This window comes from Orcinus orca, chromosome 4, assembly GCF_937001465.1.
Source record: "Orcinus orca chromosome 4, mOrcOrc1.1, whole genome shotgun sequence".
Classification (NCBI taxonomy): domain Eukaryota; kingdom Metazoa; phylum Chordata; class Mammalia; order Artiodactyla; family Delphinidae; genus Orcinus; species Orcinus orca.
This window is the reverse complement of record NC_064562.1, coordinates 129,392,921-129,412,701: the sequence shown is the minus strand read 5'-3', so window position 1 is coordinate 129,412,701 and position 19,781 is coordinate 129,392,921. Positions and strand designations below refer to the sequence as shown.

The 19,781-nt window shown below is 34.1% G+C and overlaps 1 protein-coding gene across 1 annotated transcript in view; it reads left to right on the top strand.

Annotated features, from left to right (window-relative positions):
* The first annotated feature begins 2,802 nt into the window (after positions 1 to 2,802).
* The window catches only part of LOC101270501 (N-deacetylase and N-sulfotransferase 4), a 251,015-nt gene continuing 234,036 nt past the window's right edge, over positions 2,803 to 19,781 (top strand). The window contains exon 1 of the mRNA XM_049708891.1: positions 2,803 to 4,007. Within this exon, the coding sequence (XP_049564848.1) occupies positions 3,030 to 4,007 (978 nt within the window). The 5' untranslated portion in view covers positions 2,803 to 3,029. The remainder of the gene's footprint in view (positions 4,008 to 19,781) is intronic.

The following is a 19,781-nucleotide window of genomic DNA, read 5'->3' as shown; positions in this document are numbered from 1 at the left end:
CTCTCCTCCTTTGGTCACTTCTTAAGTCCTATATCTATGAGACCTCCATTCATATGAAATTAACTTTGTTTTTCTCCTGCTTTCTTTCTTTCTTTCTTTCTTTTTCATTTTAATTGTTAGAACACCCCAATGAACCAAGTGGGCTAGGGGGGAAATTTTTCCCCTCCCCAAATATATATACTATATCTCTGGCATACCATATCATTTCTTATCTCAGGCACAGGACATAAGTAAATTTCCTTGTTACATTATCTTTTATTGCTCAGGCTTCCTCACCTCCACTGGCCAGTTTTTGCTAGGGAAGAATAAACAGGAGGATTGAATGGGAAGTATAACTCATTCGATTAACACACACACATACACGCACACAAACACAGAGTGAAACATATATCTACAGTGGTGGTAATCTGCATCTATTAATTTTAAATAAATGTCACATTTAAATTTTATTCTTTTGGTTGGCAGATTCTAGTTCCATATGCTTTTTTATTTCCTTTTCACTATTGCATATTAGAATGATCTGTTCTAATATGCAAAACTGACATCTCATACTTTGTACATTCAAAAATAAAAGTCACATTTTTGATGTCAGAATAGATAAGGATTTAACAAATATTAACTTGGCATGCACTTAGTTTCTTTTCAAATTCCTGATTGAATGCATTCTGAAAATACTAAACCACCAAAGTATGTGGATTAGATTTCTACTTTTGTGGAGTGATGCAGGGGTGGGATGGGGTGGGGTGGGAGTGGGACTGATTCCATGTCTCCTTAAATGGAGTTTTAATCAAATACATGAGCTTGGAGAAGTCTGGGAAGGAATATAATAAAGACTGGATAACTTTCTTTGGCAAATTCCAAATCTCTTTCAATATTTATTTTATATATATAATTTAATTTGATTTTTATTTTAAAATGTACTTTATGAACATTTTCAAACATACATAAAAGTAGAGGGTAGACCATAATTGGTTTATATATTTTATACCAAACCTAAGCCTTTTTATCACTGTATTTTATTTCTTTTTAGTAAAATAATAATTCAATGTATTCAAAGGGAACAGAACTTTAAAAAAATTGAAAGGTTTTGGGGGAGCAAATAATTATCTTAAAAATTATGTCTGATAACAGTGTATTAATAAGTTCCTAGCATGTGGAGTTAATTTTCCTTTAAAGTGAATTTGAAATCACTGGAGAGATTTTTTAAATTGGCTCACTATTTCAAAGGGGAAAATTCAGGCCTACTTATATATTTGGAATCTGAAGAAGTAAAATGTTTGGTAGAAATTTAAAATTTTTAACTCATGTACTTTTGAGATTGTTTTAAATTTTTTTTCCCAAAATCTAAGACAAAAACAAATGTTATTTCAACTTATTGTTGATTTTTAAAATTTAAATTACTAAGTAGAAAAAATGTGTTTCAGAACATAAAAATAAAGCGATATAATACTATGTTTAATCATTTAATCTAATATTCTTTTAATCATTATTCAGTTTCTTCAAATTAAAAAATAAAAAAGAAACATAAAATATTTGCAGTGTGATGGAATATACAACTCATATTACAAAACACTCTAATTTGATTCTCTATGATATAGTACATCAATAATATACACCTTAAAGTATATGTATCACATTAAAAACATAACCTATTTTGGTTACTTTCCTAGGGACGCTATTTTGGTAAACCGGGAAATAGAAAATTCCATAATTAGTCTAACACAGTTTTGAGGAGAATGAAGAAAATTTGTATAGGAAGGAATTCTCTAAAAATCAGAGTCAAAAATAATGGAAAATTATGTCCATTTGTGGTGAAGCAATTTGGGAAAGCTGGGGTTAATGCTTTCTAATTTTTTTTCTTTTTTTCTACTTTTTTTCTTTTTAAAGAAATTGATAAGGGAAGTAGAACACTTGACTGTTGGATAAAATGTAATAATCGAAAACAATTTTAATTCTAATTAGAGAAATCAGCCAAATTTAGGAATGTGCTTTGAGAAAAACATGTCAAGATTTTTCTTCTCATCTAGGTTTCTGGCCTCTGTTTCATTAAAAAGATCTAAGATCCTCTTCTCATTTTGTTCTTTCTCCCATAGCTTCTCTCTCACTTTGCTTCTAAGAATGGTGAAAGAAAAATCCTCTCTATTTTGGCTGTTATGCTGAAGAAGCCCAAGTGTCTCCCTGTGACTTCAGAAAAGAATGTTACTAAAGGGAAAAACCTGTAACTACTATGTATTTGAGACAAAATCATCCCCTCACCTTAGAACTCCAGATACCTAAGTAGATACTTAAAAGCATGTTAAGTGATACTTAAAAGCACTGGTCCAAACCCCACACAGATACCTGATTTCCTAATTCTGTATGTATATAATGTCTACCAGCCTTGCAGAAGCAAGTTTTATGGTTTTTAAAAAGGTAGTTTTACCATTTATGGTTTTATGGTTTTACCATAAGTTTTATGGTTTTATCATTGTACACTAAAACTTTATTTCTTACCTTTTTTTTTTTTTGAGGTGACTAGTTTGAAAAATCTCAATCAGTATTTCTATATAGTTGTATATTTTGGCAAAATTAAATAGGGTCTGTGTTCTTGAAGACATGAAAAAAATCTACTACTTTCTAAGTAGTAAAATCTAGACTGTAAACATTGGGTTATTAATATTTTAACATAGTAACATACTAAATTTATCTTTAATATGTATGTTTCTTATATATCAGCATAGGTATACACGAAAATACTTATATTACTATTTTTGTTTTAGTCATTATATTTCTCCTCTTTTTCAGGTAATGTTTAGAGGACTCTACAGCAACCTTTGGTATTGGACATATTCAAAATCTCTTCAACTTTTACTTTCCTAGTCCACTGTCCTCCAACTTTAACTTGCTTGCAACCCCATCAAACATTTTACATGGTTTGCAATGGTTACATGAACTTGTGGGAAGTAGCATTTGTACCATTTCATACTTTATTTACGATGGCACTTTAGGAAAAGAACTTGGAAAAAGCTTCCAGAGCAGTATTTTAAAAAATGAATCTTGTTGTGAAGCTTCGGAGAAGTTTTCGAACATTGATTGTTCTCTTAGCCACCTTTTGCTTGGTGAGCATTGTCATTTCTGCCTATTTCCTCTACTCTGGCTATAAACAGGAAATGACACTTATGGAAACCACTGCAGCAGCAGAATGTACTGACGTTAAAATCCTACCATATCGGTCAATGGAGCTGAAGACAGTCAAACCTATTGATACGTCCAAAACTGATCCTACAGTCCTCCTGTTTGTGGAAAGCCAGTACTCTCAACTTGGTCAAGATATTATCGCTATCTTGGAGTCCAGCCGATTTCAGTTCCATATGGTCATTGCCCCTGGCAAGGGAGACATACCCCCTCTAACAGATAATGGCAAAGGGAAATATATTTTAGTTATTTATGAAAATATTCTGAAGTATGTCAGCATGGACTCATGGAATCGAGAGCTTTTAGAAAAATACTGTGTGGAATACAGTGTTAGTATAATTGGTTTTCATAAAGCCAATGAAAACAGCTCACCAAGTACACAATTAAAAGGTTTTCCATTAAACCTTTTCAATAATCTAGCTCTAAAGGACTGTTTTGTCAACCCTCAGTCTCCTTTGCTGCATATTACCAAAGCCCCTAAGGTTGAGAAAGGCCCTCTTCCTGGGGAAGACTGGACAATTTTCCAGTATAACCATTCAACCTACCAGCCTGTGCTTTTAACTGAATTACAGACAGAAAAATCCCTTTCATCCTTCTCCAGCAAACCACTCTATGCGACGGTGATTCAGGATCTGGGGCTTCATGATGGAATTCAGCGAGTTCTCTTTGGCAACAACTTAAACTTTTGGCTGCACAAGCTCATCTTCATAGATGCCATCTCCTTCTTGTCAGGGAAGAGACTGACATTGTCTTTGGACAGGTATATCCTTGTGGACATTGATGATATCTTTGTTGGGAAGGAAGGAACAAGGATGAATGTCAAAGATGTGAAGGTAAGAACATTTATAAATCACATGATTATTTTTCTTTCACTAACTCTGTGGTATTGATGAAATAGAATTTTGAATATTTTGGACTTCTAATTACTCAAAACTTTAAGATGCAGGAAATTTGAGATAAAATAAGCATTAAAAGTAAAACTTAAACTAAGCCTTAACCATTCCTCACCTACCCCCAAAATGCTTCAGAGGGGCATAGAACTAAAATATCCTAAAGAGTATTTGAACTTAATCTCCTTGCCTCTTTTAGATTTTGCCCATCCCAGCCAACACCCCATAGAACAGCCTGCATTACTCCACACATGTTGCAGTTTGTAGCAGTAAGACTAATAACAGTCATGAAAATCTATTGCTGGACAGATCCTCCTGCCCTACTTAGGTTTGACAATGGTGGTTAAAACATAAGATAGAGAAGCAGCCCAAGACTTTTATATAACAAGTAAGCATAGTGCTTGTCTATATGAAATGTTCATACATTTGTAAATATAGATACGAAAAAAAAAAGTTTTATAGGGGATGTGGTATTGGACTTGACCTCAGGAGCTACCATCACTATCTCTATTATCACATCATTTTGGGTAACACAGCAGTGTTAACTGGTACCACTTCTAGGCTAAGGTCAAATTGGCTTCAGTATAACAAATTCACCCTGTGATTGCTATCAGATAAAGGAAAAGCCAAATATGTTTTACTAAGGTGGGTAGGTAGTTCTGAGAATAATTCCCTTTTTTATCATCTTGATTCAAGAGTTTCACTTGTGCCTATCTTGTTTTATATATAATTAAATTCTTTCTGTGAACAAGTAATTTTAGCAAGCATATAAACAAAAATAATAGAACACAGCTTAGGATAATAAAGGAACTAGAGATTGTTAAGATCGTCATCTTTTTTGTATTTCTGCTGTTAGGCTTTTTATCCTCCAAAGATGAAACCTCAATATAACAGCTTTTTTTCCCCATCCTAACACCTTATGACCATTATAATAAAATATTATTAAAACCAGTGAAATAAGTTAACTTTTTAAAAATCTTCAAAATACATGTGGATCAGTGAACTCTGTTTTTAATGAGCCACTGAATGAAGTATCGCTTGACTGGGATCCAAATATTTTATTTGGAGTATTGTTGTAAAGGGATTAAGTGATCCCTCTTAAATTCTGTCTAGATTTTTCTTTTTTTTCACTTATGCTTTTTATGTATTTACTATTCCTTTTAATTAATGTAAATTCTAGTTTTATTTTAATTTTAAAATCAAAAACTTAAGGCAAGGTCATGTGCTTCAAATGGTTCTCTGAGTGATTCCTATCCTGAAATCCTGAAAGGAAAAGTTTCCTAATAAACTGTATGAATTGAAAAAGTTCTTTATAACTCTTAACAAATTTTTCCACCTCAAATTCAGCTCTATCACTTATTCTCAATAGAAAACAAATAGCTATTCACCACTACTCATCTAATATTCAAGGATTACTGAGGACTTCTTGAGTGACATAACCCCAAACAAAATAACAGAATACCAAAATTTAACAAAGGCTGGAACAATGCCACAGACAGATAAAGAATCAGAGAAGTTACGTGTGTATATATATAGATATATATATAGTGTGTATGTATGTGCATATGTATACTAATTGTATATTCTATACACACACACACACACACACACACACAAACACACACACGTGCCCATGCTAAGTTAACTGTCACTTTGAAGAAAATACTCTTTTCTTCCCCTTTGGGTGTTGTATCTGGTTCTTGCTCAGAACTATTAACCAAAGAATATCAGAAACTTGACTGGAACTGAAATAACTTGTTGGGTTACTTATAGGTCAATAGGGAATACTGTTTTTCAATATAAAAATTATAGTTCTAGTCTTGGGAATTTGATTTCTCTTTTGACTATTATTTTTTGGATAAATATGATTTTGTGGGAAAGAATCTTGAACTGTGTGTAGAAAAGCTCTGCATACTACCCGTGCTTCATCCTCATGTTCCTTTTCTGGTGGTGTAAGATTTCTTTGCACACTGATAGATGAGGAGAAATCCATCCTCCCTCAAAATCTCCCCAGATTTTCCAGAGCTAGGGTATTGGATAGCTAGTGACATTTTTCTATATTATTCTAAATTAGAGAGTAGAAGTATGCTGTTCCTCAATAGAACAAATTGAGGAAAGCTGGAGGGTTAGGGTTGAAAAACCTTGGCTATGTGCATGATTGGACCTTCCCCAGGCCACTCCCACGATTGGACTGGGAACACATAGCTGGGAGCAATCAACAACAAATTCAAACATGGCCTTGACTGCAGCACCACCTCACTCTATGGGCAAAACATATACCCGCATATTATTATTTGAGCCAATTTTCTCACTTTGTGGTAGAGATTCTGGATCATACAGTTAAAGAATTAGTGTTTTTAAGGCACAGAGTTTGATGCAGTGAAAAGAATGCAAGTTTTTCAACTGAACTTGAAAGTCCATATTCTTTCCACTACATGGTTTTGCCATATCTAAACTACAATATATCTAGGTTTGGGTTTTTTTTTTGAGATTTGTGTGCTTTATCTTATTTCATCATGCCCTCATCTGACCAAAGCCACTGATATAGAAATTAATATGTCCATTTCTAAGGCAAGCAAAATTAAGCTCAGTTTCAGTAACTGTCATCTGACTGTTAATTAAATTTCACTGTGTATCTAAAAATTCAATATATGAGTGAAATTTAATGTATAGAAACTTGTAGAAACTAATTGTATTTTGAAAGATTGTGAAATATTAGCTATGAATGAAGTCAGAAAATATCGTCATGTTTTCACTTGTTAATATTTCTGTGTGGTCCTCAAAGCCATCATGAAATACTTCCTGTAAATCTAAAGCTCTATTAGCAAGATGACCTTCATCACCCTATGGAGGGTGATGTCTTATACACTTGAATTTACTCTTTCTTGGTTTTGAAAGCAGCTCTTGTTTTCATCATGGCCTTACTTACGTGTAGGTAATGTTCATTCCCAAAGTGATATCAGTTGAGTGATAATGCATTTTTTAGAGAAAAGTAAAATAATAAAGGGCCATCCTGATTATTAAAAACTTAATTTATAAAGTCTTCTTGCAGACCACTAACCTGATTTCTATGAACAGTGTTTTACCCTCGGTTGTTAACACTTGGTATAGTCATAGAAATTTGATAGAATTGAGAAAATATGTTCTTTTTTTCATAGTTTCCCTAAGACAGAATAAATGCTCTTTCTCGATGGTGAATGTAAGCTTCCACACTGGAAATGAAATCAAATATATTATTGATGCTATAAATAATTCTGGTGCTTTCATCAGTTCTGTTGAGCTGTCATTATTCTCTCTGTTGGCAACAAGGCACCATTATTAGCATTTTATGTCTTTAGATTTCTTGAAGAAATGCATCCATTTATTCATTGGACATCTACTCTGTATAAGACTATATTTAAGGCATTATTTGCCTGAGAAATCCAGACTTTATTTTAAGGTCCTATGTAATCCAGCTCAATTTGCCTTTTCAACATCTATTCTTACTACTACTCAATATACACTGCTTCTGTTAGGCTAGCCCACTGTTTATTCCCCTGCGATGCATTGATAGTGTTTATGTTCACCTCTTTTCTCAGCTTCTAAGCCTTCGCTAAAATACTTTCCTTGAATCTACTCATATTTCAAAAGCTATCTCAAGTCCAACTTCTTATGAGAAGGCAACAGATGCCCTAATGACCCAAGCTGAAACTGTGTCCTTAAATAATCACGACCTTAACTGTCACTTATCATCTTCATGTACATGAGTCAACTCCAAAATTAGGTGGTGAAACAGTTTTTTTCCCATACATCTAATTACGTCTCAACATATGTAATAAGTAAGCTTAGACCTGATTTGAAAATATTATATTGACAGTCATTACACTGTTTTCTGTTTGGTGAGTGCAGAACTAATTAGTCTCAGAATTGAACTTACTACTTTAAAAAAGAACAATTTAAGGATAGTTTTGAGTTTTGTCTCAAAACAAGTGATATGTATATTTTGAGTCAGAGGCGAAAAAAAAGTCTATGTTATAAACCTGAAGTCCAAAATAAGTGACTAGCTGGCTAATTCGTTTGACTCTTTCCCCCACGTAGTGTTTTTAATGGATCTATATACGTAGACTGGTATTAAGGTTTGGTCCAGATAAAGCAATTTACCAGTGTCTTAATTTGGATGTCTTTATGCAATTGTTTGATTCCATATTTCCTACACTGAAAATCATAGGTTCAAAGATTTATAGTGCAAAAGTAATAAATTGTGCAAATTGAATGACTGAAACAGAGATGTTAAGTTAATAGATATAAAGAAGACAGTTAATAGAGGGTCTTAAAGTACAGAGAAATGAGTTTTGGTTAGTCCCAATAGCTATTTGAAAACTGTTCTTAAACAAGGAAATGATATGATGAAAATACTTGAGAAAGGTTTTTTTTTTATTATTAATGTAAATATCTAAATAAAATCCCAGTTCAAACTTGTAGGAATTACCATGTTTAAAAGGAGCCAGATTACTATGAATAGGAAAAAAGAAATCTAGCATAGAAAAAAAGTTAAGACCCTTGTTATAGATTTGAGTAAGGGTTGGAAGAGAAAAAGAAAAAAATCTCATGATATTTAAAGAAGTGACCTAAGAAAATAGAAAGATATTGGTTCTATGAGCATCAACAGAGATGATGAGAGGCTACAATGGCAATTGAAGACTAGTTTTCTAACATTTTACAATTGTAACTGAAACAAGTTGTTATATTTGACAACTTAATAAACATTTTTTAAAGAATCTGTGATATCTTAGAATAAATGGAGTCACAATCAAAAAAAGGAAAGGAGCCTAAAAGGAAAGGTTGGTATGTGGTAGATGGACTCCAGATTTGACACATTATCAACCAGTATAGATTCAACAATGCAGGACAGTCCAGGCAGCAGGAACTGGATGGATGGCCCGTCAGAGTTAATCAAGCAGCATCTGAAAGCTCCTCGGCAGTTTCTAAGCAAGTGAGCCAGCATGCAATCAGCAAGTGTAGCATAAGAGCTAGGCAGTGGCCCAGGCAGATGGGGGTCAACATTTATAGGGATATTTCACTGCAGAATGAATGGATTAGGTTTGTGGGCATAAGTCTTCTTTCTGAAAAGAAAAAGAAAAAAAAAAAGGAACAGAAGATAGTGGAAGAGGTGGAATTTGACAACATGGAGTTTGGCAGAGAGAACATGACAGAGACCTGGAAGCAGGAACTCAGTCACAACAATAATCCTATAAAGGAGAGAGGACCCATCAGCAAGACTTGTGTGAAACTACAGCCCTGTAGAATCTGACTCAGATTCTTTAGATATTCAGGGAAGAATTGCATTTAGAACCTCCTTAGGTGCCCAGATGCAAGAAGTTTATGTACTACTTGAAGACACTCAATTGGTTCAAAAAATAAAAGCAGGTACTATCAAAGACTTATAAGAATGATCCATGTTCTATATAAACATAGAGAGAATTACTGTGTCAATTAAAATGTTTTTTAAATTAATTTATTTTTCAGCTGGGAGATATATTTTTTAAACTTTCTATACAATTTTTTAAAGTTTGTTTTCCATTTACAGTTATTACAAAATATTGGCTACACTCCCCATGTTGTACAATACATCCTGGAGCCGATCTTACACCCAATAGCTTGTGCCACCCACTCCCCCACCTCTATGTTGCCCCTCCTTCCCCTCCCCACTGGTAACCACTAATTTGCTCTCTATATCTGTGTCTGCTTCTTTTTTGTTATATTCACTAATTTGTTGTATTTTTTAGATTCCGCATATAAGTGATATCATACAGTATTTGTCTTTCTCTGTCTGACTTATTTCAGTTAGCATAATACCCTCCAAGTCCATCCATGTTGCTGCAAATGGCAAAATTTCGTTCTTTTTTATGTCTGATTAGTTTTCCATTGTGTATGTGTGTGTGTGTGTATATATATATATATATGTATGTATATATACCACAGCTTCTTTATCCATTCATCTGTTCATGGACATTTAGGTTGCTTCCATATCTTGGCAATTGTAAATAATGCTACTGTGAACATTGGGGTGCATTTAAAATGTTTATTGTAAGTAGAGTTTGACTTGACTGGAAAGAGAAGCTACATATAAGTATTTTGGCAGAGTCAATATTGTCCTCAAATATACTCGGAGGAGGACAGCCACTGTACAGGGTATATTTAATTGTAATTATCTTTCTTTCATCTAAAGTCTCAATGTAAATGTCCCAGGTTTTTTTTTTCTTCTGAATTCTTTCAAGTGGCCATATATTAAACTCTGTCAATGGAAGGAAAAACTACTTTTCCAAAAAAAAAAATTCCTTTATGGAAGAAAATAGGGTCTTTCTCCACTTTAAAAAAAAAAGTCAAAATTATATGAAAGTACACTTTTAAATGATAAGAATGAAAAATGTGAGAAAATATACACCAGTAATATCTCTTCCAAACTGGGCATTCAGCTGAAAACATTTACAGTTTATATATTAACTTAATATAATTTAATTCAATGCTCAAATCATTTATTTCTCACCTATGGGCTCTGTATATTCTTCACTATAGGGTTTACACAAATATGTGAAATATTAGGTTCTTGATTTCAGTAGTATAGGAAAGACATATTCACAATTATCAACATTACGAGGCAGAATACAATATGTGCCATGACGATATTACTATGGGCAATGGGAACAAAGGAAGGGAAATGATATTTCTTCTTCTAGTAATTAGGGAGGTTTCTTGGAGGAGGTGACATTTGAGTCTTCTGTAATGGTTTGACAGAACACTAGCAAATCAAGATGGTGAAGTAGATTCTTGGCCAGCAGGTCAGCCCAAGCTCAGACTTGGCTGAGACTATCAGGACAAATGTTAAGTTGCTTGTCTTAGTTGGATGATAAAGTAAATAAGAAATAGTAGTGGGACTAAATGCTGAAGATTTGGTTGTGGCCATAATATGGAGCTCTCTGGGTAGAAGGATACCATTTGAATCACTGAAGATTTTAAGCCAGACAGTGACATGATCAGATCTAGGATTGAAGAAAAATATGTTGTTTGAATAGGGAGATATTTTTGAGAAGACCTAAAAGAGCCTATTACAACTATATGGGCATAATAATTATTATACATGTTTTAAAATAGTATTTATTTGGCATATTAAAAGACACTAAGCACTGGGATAATCATTAACAGGCAGTATATCATTTCATATGACGACAGTAAGAGGGAATATTTTGTACATTTTCTGAATGAGTAAAATGAGGCGTAGCAATATCGATACTCATCTAGCTAGTAAGTAGCGGAGCAAACCCAGACTATTTGTCCTGAATGTCTAAGCTTTCTTTTAGAATACAATGCCTTGTGGTTGGGTTTCAGTCTGGGCATCTACACTTACTAGTTAACCCCGAACATGTCTGAAAACCTCTCCAATTCTCAGATTGCAAATCTGTAGAACCGATGGAAAGCAACACAGTTCTTAGTATTGGGATGAGACCTGAATGAGATAAGTACTAGAAAGCTTCTAGGACAGAGCCTGGCCTGACAGAGCCAAGACAGAGCTTGGTGGCAGTCATGATGGAAAGGGGAGACTGGGAGAGACCATGCAGGATTGACAGGACTTGGAAACATGCTCAGTGAAGGAGCAAGAAAAAAAAAAAGGTGCAGATGCTGTAGTATCATGGGTTTTAGCCTGAGTGTGTCCATAAACATATGCAGAATCGGGCAGAGGAAAAGGTGCTAGGAAGATGAGGAGTTTGGTTTAAGATCTAATGACTTAACATAGGACATCCAGATGTAGGCATTTGAAAAAATAGATCGAGTTTCAGACACCATCAGAGGTGGCAGTATAGATTTAGAAACCATCAAGCTTAATACTTGCAATCTTAGTTATGATAAGTAAAGGGAAGGAATCAAATAAGAAGGAAAATAGGTGGAATGCATCATTTTGGATATCCTGTAATAAACCCAAGGTCATGACAAGTTAGTTTCAGACAGAGAAAAATTGTTTCATGTGCCAAGATGCTAGCCATCCCCTCAGGCTCTCATTGGTTATAAGGAAGAAAGCCTAAAACTTCAGTAAGTACCAGCAGTCCTCAGGAAAATTAAACTAAAGGACTGTCTAACTGGGGACACACTGTGTTCGTGCAGCAGAGAAGGCACAATCTTTCAACTGGAACTTGGCATTTTGAATTTTTTTCCATCCTATTTATGACCCTTTGATTAACAAGAATTGCAGTAGGACCCCCTCCTAACATGACTGTGAGATGTACCAAATGACGCTATATTATAAATATTTCTGAAATTTGTAATGATATATAGGGGTTAAGTATTAAATGAACAAAGAAGCTAAATCTTCATTTTAGTTACTGTACCCAGAAATTATATTCTACTCAGAGCATTTTACTTAGTTTTTATGTATTTATTTTCTTGATGACATCAGTTATTGTGAACATGTCTATTTTTTGTTAGAAACAGGAGTTTAGAGGCATACTTTCATTTACACCTGTCTTCTGCATATTAATCAATTATTATTCTTTAAAAAGCATATTTTAAAACAAGACCTGTTACCAAGTAAGGATGTTCTGTTCAGGACAAACTAGATTTTAATTTAGGATTAGACATTCCCTGAATTCATTTGCACTCAAAACAGGCTAAATAGTAATGGATCTAACACTAACTTGAGTGCTCACTTTGTTAGTTCACGGTGTAAGATAAGTACTGAGCAGAGAGCAATCTCTTGATACACCAGGGGAAGAACACAAAGTCCATGCTGCTCCATTTTGCTACTCAAGGTGTAGCAATTGTCTCCATGGGAAAGAGAAGATATTAGAAAATATTTTGGTAAGAGCAGCCAAGCTGGTCACCTCCCAGCAAGGAGGAAAACATCCCCTATTAGAGCCTTTAAATCTCATGGTTAATGCCTTAAAAGCCCTGGGGATAAGCACAGGGGATATTTTCTGATTGGTTTTGTATATTTTGTCATTCTCTGTGATTATATAAATAGTGATTAATTAATTAGCCAATTAGTTAGCTCAGATTATTATAAGGCTCTTCAGCTAAGACGAGCTAAGTGTTGTTGTTCATGATAATCATCAAAATATGCTACAAAATTGTTTCCTATCTGAAGAATGACTGAAGAGAAAAACAAAATAAAAACTTGCTCCTTTTATACTCCCTGTAGAAATACAGTGTGTTCTGAAATAAATTATCGTGGAGAAAAGCACCTTGATTATAGAATCTTGTGGCAGGTAGAATATATTATTATTATTATTCAGATAACAGATTAAACTGTTAAAGCAGTCATAGACATTGCATTTTATTTTCATTCAACCCTTCATTTTTTTATGTCTACCCTGAGCTTTGCTCTCTAGCTCTTTGCTGGAATTGATAATTTCCATCCACTACTCTTTACTTCTTTTTTTTTAATTGAAATATAGTTGACATATAATATTATGTTAATTTCAGGTGTACTACATAGCGATTTGATATTTGCATACTTAATGAAATGATCACCACTGTAAGTCTAATCACCGTCATCAAACAAAGTTATTATAATATTATTGACCATATTTCCTATGCTGTGTATTATATCACTGTAGCTTATTTATTTTATCACTGGAGGTTTGTACCTCTTTATTTGCTTTACCTGTGTCGACCAACCACCCACTCCACTCTCTTCTGGGAACAACCAGTTTGTCCTCTATAAATATGAGTCTGTTTTCATTCTGTTTCTTTGCTTTGTTTTTTAAGATTCCACATATAAGTGAGAACATGCACTATTTGCCTTTCTCTGTCTGATTTATCTCACTTAGCATGATACCCTCTAGATCCATTCCTGTCTTCACAGATGGCAAGATTTCATTCTTTATGGCTGAGTAATATTCCATTGTACATATATACCACATATTCTTTATCCATTCTTCTATCGATGGAGAAGTTGCTTCCATACCTTGGCTACCATAAATACTATTGTAATGAACACTGGGGTGCATAAATCTTTTGGAATTAGTGCTTTTATTTTCTTCAGATAACTACCCAGATGTGAAATTGCCAGACATATAATAGTTCTATTTTCAATTTTTTTAGAAACCTCCATACTGTTTTCCATAATGGACACATCAATTTACAGTCTCTCCAACAGTGGACGAGGACTCCCTTTTCTCCACATCCTCACCAACACTTGTTATTTGTTGTTGTTTTGTTGATAGTCATTCTGACAGATGTGAGGTGGTATTTCATTGTGGTTTTGATTTACATTTACCTGATGATTAGTGATGTTGAGCATCTTTTCATGTGTCTGTTGGCCATCTGTATGTCTTTTTTGAAAAAATGTCTATATCTTCTGATCATTTTTTAATCAGATTGTATGTTTTTTTTTGATGTTGAGTTGTGAGAGTTTTGTGTATTTTGAATATTAACCCATATCAGATATATCATTTACAAATGTCTTCTCACATTCAGTAGGCTGCCTTTTCATTTTGTTGATGGCTTCCTTCCCTGTACAAAAACTTTTTAGTTTGATGTAGTCTTATTTGTTTATTTTCGCTTTATTTCTTTTGCCTGAGGAGATAAATCCAAAAATATATTGCCAAGATCGATGTCAAAGAGGATACTGCCTATGTTTTCTTCCAGGAGTTTTATGGTTTCCAGTCTTACTTTAAGTCTTTAATCCATTTTGAGTTTATTTTTGTATATGGTGTGAGGAAATGTTCTAATTTCATTCTTTTACATGTAGCTATCCAGTTTTCTGAGCACCATTTATTGAACAGGTTATCTTTTCCCCATTGTATATTCTTGCCTCCTTTGTTGTAGATTAGTTAACTATAGAAATGTAGAGTTTATTTCTGGGCTGTCTGTCCTGTTCCATTGATCTATGCATCTATTTTTGTGCCAGTGCCATAGTGTTTTGATTACTATAGCTTTGTAGTATAGTCTGAAGTCAGGGCCTGTGATTCCTCCAGCCTTGTGTGGTTATCCTCCCATTTGTGGGGTGCCACCCAGAGTTGTGGATCCTAACTATACTGCATCTCTGTCCTACCACCCATCTCATTGTGGCTCTTTATATCTTTAGTTGTTGAAATATTTTTTTCTGTTAGTCTCCAGGTCATTCTCATAGATAGTTGCTCTGTAAATAGTTGTAATTTTGGTCTGCCCATGATAGGAGATGAGTTCATAGTCTCGTTTTGAATTCAGAGCCATTTTGGCCTCTTTTTTTTTTTTTTTAATAAATCAGGTATTCCTCTGATGTGTCTCTTAATTACTATAATATTGAAATACTTTATACATTCTAAAGAGTGTATATATGGAATATCTATAATTAAAGCATGATAATAAGAACAGTCTTGTACACACCACTTAGCTTAGGATATAGAATGTTACCAGCACTTTTTAAGTCACATACTACTTTTACCACTGGAGAGGTAACTAGCTACTATACATATTCTCTGCAGTTTTTTTCCTTACATTTTTTTTTTTTTTTTTTTTTTTTTTACGCGGGCCTCTCACTGTTGTGGCCTCTCCTGTTGCAGAGCACAGGCTCCGGACATGCAGGCTTAGTGGCTATGGCTCACGGGACTCGCTGCTCCGCAGCATGTGGGATCTTCCCGGACCGGGGCACGAACCCGTGTCCCCTGCATCGGCAGGCGGACTCTCAACCACTGCACCACCAGGGAAGCCCCTTTCCTTACTTTTATGCCCAATATTCATCCACATTGATGCTTATCTCTAGTTCACTAAACTTAATTTCTTTGAGTGTTTGTTCTCTCCAGTGTTGGTATTTTCAGACTTTTAAATTTTTTGGCTATTTGATGAGCCTAAAATTGTATATGAGTTATTATTAGCATTTTTTCTGTTTACTTATGAGGTTGAATAGCTTTTCTTATACTTACTGACCATTATATTTTTTCAAGTTTTTAAAAAACTTTTAATTGACCTGAAAATAAGTTGTAAAATATCACATTTCATCTTAAATACCTCAGCATTGATTTCACACTCACTATTACTTTTCCAACATTAACCTCATTTCACATATAAGTAGAAATGTTCATAACTTTTGGACTATATCACATATTATAAATAGAGCAATATTCCAAAATCTTTTTCAACCTACTAAATTAGAAATCACTTAAAATACTAATTTAAATGATAAAATTTGTTTACTTTATTTATGTGTTATAGTTTGCCTAATTTGTTTAATTATTTTAAGGAAGTCTCACTCTTATAAATGCTGCATTCAACCTACAATTAAAGAAAACGTAATATTTTTTGTGTCTCTGGAGAAATGTTCATATGAAATACTGCTTCTAGAAAAAATGTATCATTTCTTATTACACAAACTCCCAAATATATACCAGCCTCCCAAACAATATTTAATAATACATAAGATGGGCCCTCACAATTGGCTCCATCTTAGTCCCCACATTCAAGACATAAATTTTAAACTATAAGCTATGTTTCAAATATTAAATTTCTATCCTATTTGAATATTTTAAATGAAATTTTAGTTTTTGTTGCATAACTACAATTTAAATTCTGTCTTTAAATTTCTTAGGCTGCTGGTAATTGTTTACTTGATTGCAACTTTTTGATGATTAAAGAAGACTACCTCCTTGACCTCTCAAAATAAAAACACACTTTGTATTTTCACAGTGAAAAGGAAGTTATAGTAATTTACAGGAAATACAGGAAATTGCTCTCTCTTTCAAAAACTTTTACTAAATTGAGACATAAGAATGTCTCTGCTGACAGTTGTTCATCTTAAGGCCAATGAACCTTGTTGGACATTTTTTTTCAAATGGCACAAATGAAAAAAGACCTAGCAAGTTTTGCAGAACGTAGTAGGAAGACATTGATTGACAACTGTGTAGCAGTACTCTGGAGTATAAATGAATTTCATTTGAATGATTTATGTACCAAAATAGCCATTGTTACCATATTGTATTTGTCACTTACTACATAGAATATAAACAATACAGGAAATAAGGGGGAGGTAGAAAAGAAAACATCCTAAGGAAGACAAGAGCTCTTGAAATAACAGGATTTCATTTTATTTTTTCATCTTTATTGGAGTATAATTGCTTTACAATGTTGTGTTAGTTTCTGCTGTACAACAAAGTGAATCAGCTATATGTATACATATATCTCCATATCCCCTCATCTTGAGCCTCCCTCCCACCCTCCCTATCCCACCCCTCTAGTTCGTCACAAACCATCAAGCTGATCTACCTGTGCTATCCAAGCAGCTTCCCACTAGCCATCCATTTTACATTTGGTAGTGTATATATGTCAGTGCTACTCAGTCACTTCATCCCAGCTTCCCTTCCCCCCACCATGTCCTCAAGTCCCTTCTCTATGTCTGTGTCTTTATTCCTGCCCTGCCACTAGGCTCATCAGTACTGTTTTTTTAGATTCCGTATATATGCGTTAGCATACGTATTTGTTTTTGTCTTTCTGACTTACTTTACTCTGTATGACAGACTCTAGGTCCATCCACCTCACTACAAATAACTCAATTTTGTTCCTTTTCATGGCTGAGTAATATTCCATTGTATATATGTGCCACATCTCCTTCATTCATTCATCTGTCGATGGACATCTAGGTTGCTTCCATGTCCTGGCTAATGTAAATAGTGCTGCTGCAATGAACACTGCAGAACATGTATCTTTTTGAATTATGGCTTTCTCAGGGTATATGCCCAGTCGTGGGATTGCTAGGTAATACGGTAGTACTATTTTTAGTTTTTCAAGAAACCTCCATACTGTTCTCCATAGGGGCTGTATCAATTTACATTCCCACCAACAGTGCAGGAGGGTTCCCTTTTCTCCACACCCTCTCCGGCATTTATTGTTTCTAGATTTTTTGATGATGGCCATTCTGACCAGTGTGAGGTGATACCTCATTTTGGTTTTGATTTGCATTTCTCTAATGATTAGTGATGTTGAACATCTTTTCATGTGTTTGTTGGCCATCTGTATGTCTTCTTTGGAGAAATGTATATTTAGGTCTTTTGCCCATTTTTGGATTGGTTTGTTTGTTTTTTGATATTGAGCTGCATGAGCTGCTTGTAAATTTTGGAGATTAATCCTTTGTCAGTTGCTTCATTTGCAAATATTTTCTCCCATTATGAGGGTTGTCTTTTCATCTTCTTTATGGTTTCCTTTGCTGTGCAAAAGCTTGTAAGTTTCACTAGGTCCCATTTGTTTATTTTTTGTTTTTATTTCCATTACTCTAGGAGGTGGGTCAAAAAGGATCTTGCTGTGATTTATGTCATAGTGTTCTGCCTATGTTTTCCTCTAAGGGTTTTGTAGTGTCTGGCCTTACATTTAGGTCTTTAATCCATTTCGAGTTTATTTTTGTGTATGGTATTAGGAAGTGTTCTAATTTCATTCTTCTATATGTAGCTGTCTAGTTTTCCCAGCACCACTTATTGAAGAAGCTCTCTTTTCTCCATTGTATATTCTTGCCTCCTTTATCAAAAATATGGTGACCATATGTGTGTGGGTTTATCTCTGGGCTTTCTATCCTGTTTCATTGATCTATATTTCTGTTTTTGTGCCAGTACCATACTGTCTTGATTACTGTAGCTTTGTAGTATAGTCGGAAGTCAAGGAGCCTGATTCCTGCAGCTCCGTTTTTCTTTCTCAAGATTGCTTTGGCTATTCGGGGTCTTTTGTGTTTCCATACAAACTGTAAAATTTTTTGTTCTAGTTCTGTGAAAAAATGCCTTTGATAATTTGATAGGGATTGCATTGAATCTGTAGTTTGCTCTGGATAGTATAGTCATTTTCACAATGTTGATTCTTCCAATCCAAGAACATGGTATATCTCTCCATCTGTTTGTATCATCTTTAATTTCTTTCATCAGTGTCTTATAGTTTTCTGCATACAGGTCTTTTGCCTCCTTAGGTAGGTTTATTCCTAGGCATTTTATTCTTTTTGTTGCAATGGTAAATGGGAGTGTTTCCTTAATTTCTCTTTCTGATTTTTCATTGTTAGTGTATAGGAATGCAAGAGATTTCTGTGCATTAATTTTGTATCCTGCTACTTTACTAAATTCATTGATTAGCTCTAGTAGTTTTCTGGTGGCATCTTTAGGATTTTCTATGTATAGTATCATGTCATGTGCAAACAGTGACAGTTTTACTTCTCTTTTCTAATTTGTATTCCTTTTATTTCTTCTCTGATTGCCATGGCTAAAACTTCCATTTTTAGAGTTTTAATGGGAATAACTCAAGTTAAGACAGGCCAAGTAGCTCATATACCAAAGCTTTAGAGAGAGCTTACCTAGTAAGATTAGGTGAGTTCCAGGTACACTATTATAAAAGTTTTAAGATTTCTTGTGACTGCTCCTTATGTGCCTTTGTAGAATGTTCTTCTTAGTTGCTACTAGTTAAAAATCTTAGAAAACTTTGAAATGTTTGTGACTAATTTTAGGGGTTAGTAGAGAATAGAATAACTGTATGAATGCACTTTTATATAAAAAAGAAATTTGGATGAAACACAAGGTAGTGGTAGATTAGAAAAAGTGGGTTAAGAGAGAAATATTCTATATAAAATTTTTCTTTAGAAGAGTTTTATAAGGAAAAATCATTGAATTCTCTAGGTTAATAATGTCTACAGCTTTGACATTCTTCTATGGCTGTCCTTGGTCTCTGCACGTCTGTGCTTGTTCTCAGCTCACTGGAAAACCAAATGCATCTCTTTGTAATTCTCACTGTAAAATATTACAT